At 40.0% G+C, this 4,094-nt stretch overlaps 1 protein-coding gene across 1 annotated transcript; it reads left to right on the plus strand.

Annotated features, from left to right (window-relative positions):
- Nucleotides 1–2,762: 2,762 nt before the first annotated feature.
- LOC116026992 lies at nucleotides 2,763–3,614 on the plus strand. Its single transcript, XM_031268439.1, has one exon. The coding sequence runs from the start codon at nucleotides 2,763–2,765 to the stop codon at nucleotides 3,612–3,614; it is 852 nt and encodes a 283-aa protein (XP_031124299.1).
- Nucleotides 3,615–4,094: the final 480 nt, after the last annotated feature.

The raw sequence follows: 4,094 nt of genomic DNA on the forward strand, positions 1-4,094 counted from the left end.
CCTTTTTTAATTCAATTTTTTTTACTTCAAAAGCTGTAGGAAAAAAATTATATATATATATATAGAGAGAGAGAGAGAGAGGGGAGCACACTCTGGTGAGAATGGATGCACAAGAAAGAATTGAGAATTAATTGCAGCCGTACACTTGTCCATATTTAACGGATCAGATATAATTTTTTTATAAAAAAAAAAAAAAGTGGGGGGGGGGTGACATTTTTCACAAATAATTCAAACTTTTTTTTAAGTAAAATGTATTAAAAGTGCAAAGTAACTGGTTTAAGTGTGCACGCAAAAAATGTAAGTAAAATCACTTTTTATAATTATTGAAAACTGTCAAGTTTATAATATTTATAAAACTAATTTCATTTTTTCTCACTATTTTTTAGCATTACTTAATTGTTGATCTAAGTAAATGCAAGGATCATATAAGTCATAAATTTTTACTTGAGAGATTTTTTTTCCTAAATCATCCCAAATAATTTTTACTTGAGAGATTTTTTTTCCTAAATCATCCCAAATATATAAATTACACTTGATTTTTTTTCCTAAATCATCCCAAATATATAAATTACACTTACCACATAAATTAAAGGTTAAAATAATGTGTAATTTTCTAATTTTCCATTGTATTATGCAAGGATCATATAAGTCATAATTTTTACTTGAGAGATTTTTTTTCCTAAATCATCCCAAATAATTTTTACTTGAGAGATTTTTTTTCCTAAATCATCCCAAATATATAAATTACACTTGATTTTTTTTCCTAAATCATCCCAAATATATAAATTACACTTACCACATAAATTAAAGGTTAAAATAATGTGTAATTTTCTAATTTTCCATTGTATTTCTGTACTAGTGCAATAAACAAACCACACATGAAGGAAATCATTAATTAATGCTGATTCATGGACCAACCCTAATTAATATTGCACACCCTTAATAGGAAATTAAAGCTAACTTGATCATATTTGGCTATTTGCCTACTTGCTAAATACAAATACATATGAGAAATTGAATTCCCCTTGACGTATTTGGAATATAATTAAGCTAGTCAATAATGATGGTGGTGGTGGTGGCGGCGGCTGCACTAAAAAAATGCGAAAATAGCAACGGACAATTTTCATCGCTAAACAAGTGAAATATGTCGCTAAACTGTTTTGCGGCGTATTTCACGACAGAAATATTCCGTTGCAATATCCGACGCTAATTCGTTGCTAAATATTCATTTAACAAAAAGATTGAAATTTGTCACTAATCTGTTACTATTCCGTTGCTAAAACAGCAACGGAAAGAGTCCGTCGCTATTTCCACATTTTTTTTTGTAGTGGTGGCGGTGATAATAATAATAATAATAATAATAATAATAATAATAATAATAATAATAATAATATAATGATGACAACGACGGCGACCACCACCACTCTTTCTCTCTCTAGCTTCCTTGGCTAGCTTTTCCTTGCCTTTGTGGCAAGCTTTTTCTACCTTCACCATTTTCCCTTTCTTTCTGTTGTGATAACTTTCTCCGGTCTTCTTTGGGCTCCTATCTTGTCATGGATCAGCAAATGGGTGAATCCTCGGGAGTCAAATCTTCTACCCTGGGCTCTCAAGTGCAAAACAACTCGGTGGACCAGACTGATGATCTATTGGAAGCTTATGTTGCTTTGGAAATTGCTGATGATGGGTATGATGAGCAAGTCTCACGTCGGCATGAGGATGTCAGTCTCATGTTGGTTGGAAAGCTCATTTCGGACAGGCTTGCTAAGTTCACGTTCATGCGTGACACTTTGGCCTCTGTGTGGCGTCCTGTTAAAGGAATGGCGGTGGAAGATCTTGGTAACAATATCTTCATCTTTCGATTTTTTCATATCCGTGATTTGTAGAGGATACTTGACGATGGTCCGTGGGCCTATGACCAGAGCCTGCTGGTGCTAGAGAAAATGAGGCTTGATATTCCACCTCTGTCCACTTGACCGGGCAGAGTTCTGGATTCAACTTCATGATCTTCCGTATGGTTTTTATTCAGAGAAAGCCGCGAAAGCGATCGGAAATTTCATCGGTAGCTATGTTTGTATGGATGAAAACAACTCAGAAGGGTGGTGGAGTACTTTCATCCGTATTCGGGTTTCTATTGATATCACCAAACCACTAACGAGTAAAATGCGTATACGCCGACCGGGAGGGGAGTGGTCGTGGATTTCTTTCCGGTATGAACGTCTTCCAAATTTCTGTTTCATTTGCGGTATTATCGGCCACACGGAAAAATTCTGTTCAAAGTTGTTTGAGGAATCTTGTCTACCTGAGGAAAAGCAGTATGGTGCCTGGATTAGGGCCGCTAATCGGCGATCGGGACCGGCGTCTGGCCGGCGGTGGTTGGTTTTGGACCAAGAGAGGAATAACGGAAATCCCCTGTCCCCGACCGTGGGATCGAGTACGAATCTCCGTACGTCAGGCACAGTACCTGGTACCCCATTACCCCAGAATATCCCTCAGGGTACGGGGATCGGCAGAGAGCAACACGTGGCGTCTGATGAAATGGTTGTTGGAGAAGGGACAAAAACTGTGACAGAGCTGGCTAATGAGGGTACTGAGGACCTCTATGAGGAGGATGGGCTAACTATTGTGGATCAGAAAAGAAGACGTGTTGAAATTGGCGGCCCATTATCTCAGCCCAGTCCGATGGAGCACGATCTTAATGTTGTTGATATTGTTTCTTTAAACTTGCCAAGGGCGGGACCTGTGGATCAGGCCCGCCCACAACAATGAGTTGTTTATCTTGGAACTGTCGTGGGCTTGGGAACCCATCGACCGTTCAGGTTCTAGTGGACTTGATCCACTCTAAGAAGCCCAATATTGTGTTCCTTATTGAAACTTTTGTTGGTTTGAGGAGACTTCAGCCCATTAAGCAGAGGTTGGGTTACGCGGGTCTGTTTTCGGTTGATAGTATTGGTCATAGAGGTGGCTTAGCCTTGTTGTGGAAGGAGGGGACGGAAGTGGATATCAAGTCGTTCTCTGCGAACCACATTGATGCGGAGGTATGTTTGAGCTCTGGAGATTTGAAGTGGCGGTTCACAGGATTCTATGGATGTCCGGAGAGGGTAAGACGGTCGGAGTCGTGGAATCTCCTTAAACAACTAGCGGTTCGTAACTCTTTACCGTGGGTTGTATTGGGTGATTTTAATGACATTCTCTATCCGAACGAGAAACGGGGTGGCAACCCGCAACCAAGAAGACTAATTGAGGGTTTCAGTGATACGGTTGAAACAAGTGGCTTGAGGGATTTCAAGTTTGAAGGTTATCAGTATACTTGGGAGCAATCTAAAGGCACTCCTAATTGGGTGGAAGCTAAATTGGATAGGATTCTGACTTCAGATACTTGGTGTGAGCTATTCCCTTCTGCTAAAGCTACTTCAGTGATAGTTTCTAAAAGTGATCATTTGCCTTTATTTCTGGAGGTTCTCCCGAACAATAATCACCGCCAGAAAGCTAGATTCAAGTTTGAAAATTTGTGGTTAAGGGACAATACGAGCAGGGAAATTATGATTGAGAGCTGGTCTCGTTCGAGTGGACTCCATCTGATGGATAGAATTGGCCGCTGTGGTAAGGCCATCTAGAATTGGGGTAAGTCTTTTGCAAAGGACTTTGATAAACGGCTGAATTGGGGTAAGTCTTTTGCAAAGGACTTTGATAAACGGCTAGCCTACTGGAGGAAACGTATGGAATCCACTAAAATAAGGCGGGACTCTCTGGGCATATCTTTGTTTAAAGAAGCCCAGAGGCGGGACTCTCTGGGCATATCTTTGTTTAAAGAAGCCCAGGTACAGTATATCCGGGCGCTACATCATCAGAATGACTATTGGAGACAGAGGGCTATACAATTTTGGCTTCGGGAAGGAGATACCAATTCCGCTTTCTTCCATAACTCTGTTCGGCGAAGGAGACAGAACAACAACATTTCTAAGCTGAGGAATGATGATGGGAACTGGGTGGAGAGAGGTAATAATCTTGACTCCCTCATTACTTCGCATTTTACGAATCTCCTTAAACCTGTTGGGGGTAATATGGATCATCTTTTGAATCTGGTTGAGACTAAG

Source organism: Ipomoea triloba, chromosome 1 (assembly GCF_003576645.1).
Source record: "Ipomoea triloba cultivar NCNSP0323 chromosome 1, ASM357664v1".
NCBI lineage: Eukaryota > Viridiplantae > Streptophyta > Magnoliopsida > Solanales > Convolvulaceae > Ipomoea > Ipomoea triloba.

What these genes read in the sequence shown, in the direction of transcription:
- LOC116026992 (XM_031268439.1), top strand. Translation starts at nt 2,763, where the DNA reads ATGAGTTGTTTATCTTGGAACTGTCGTGGGCTTGGGAACCCATCGACC.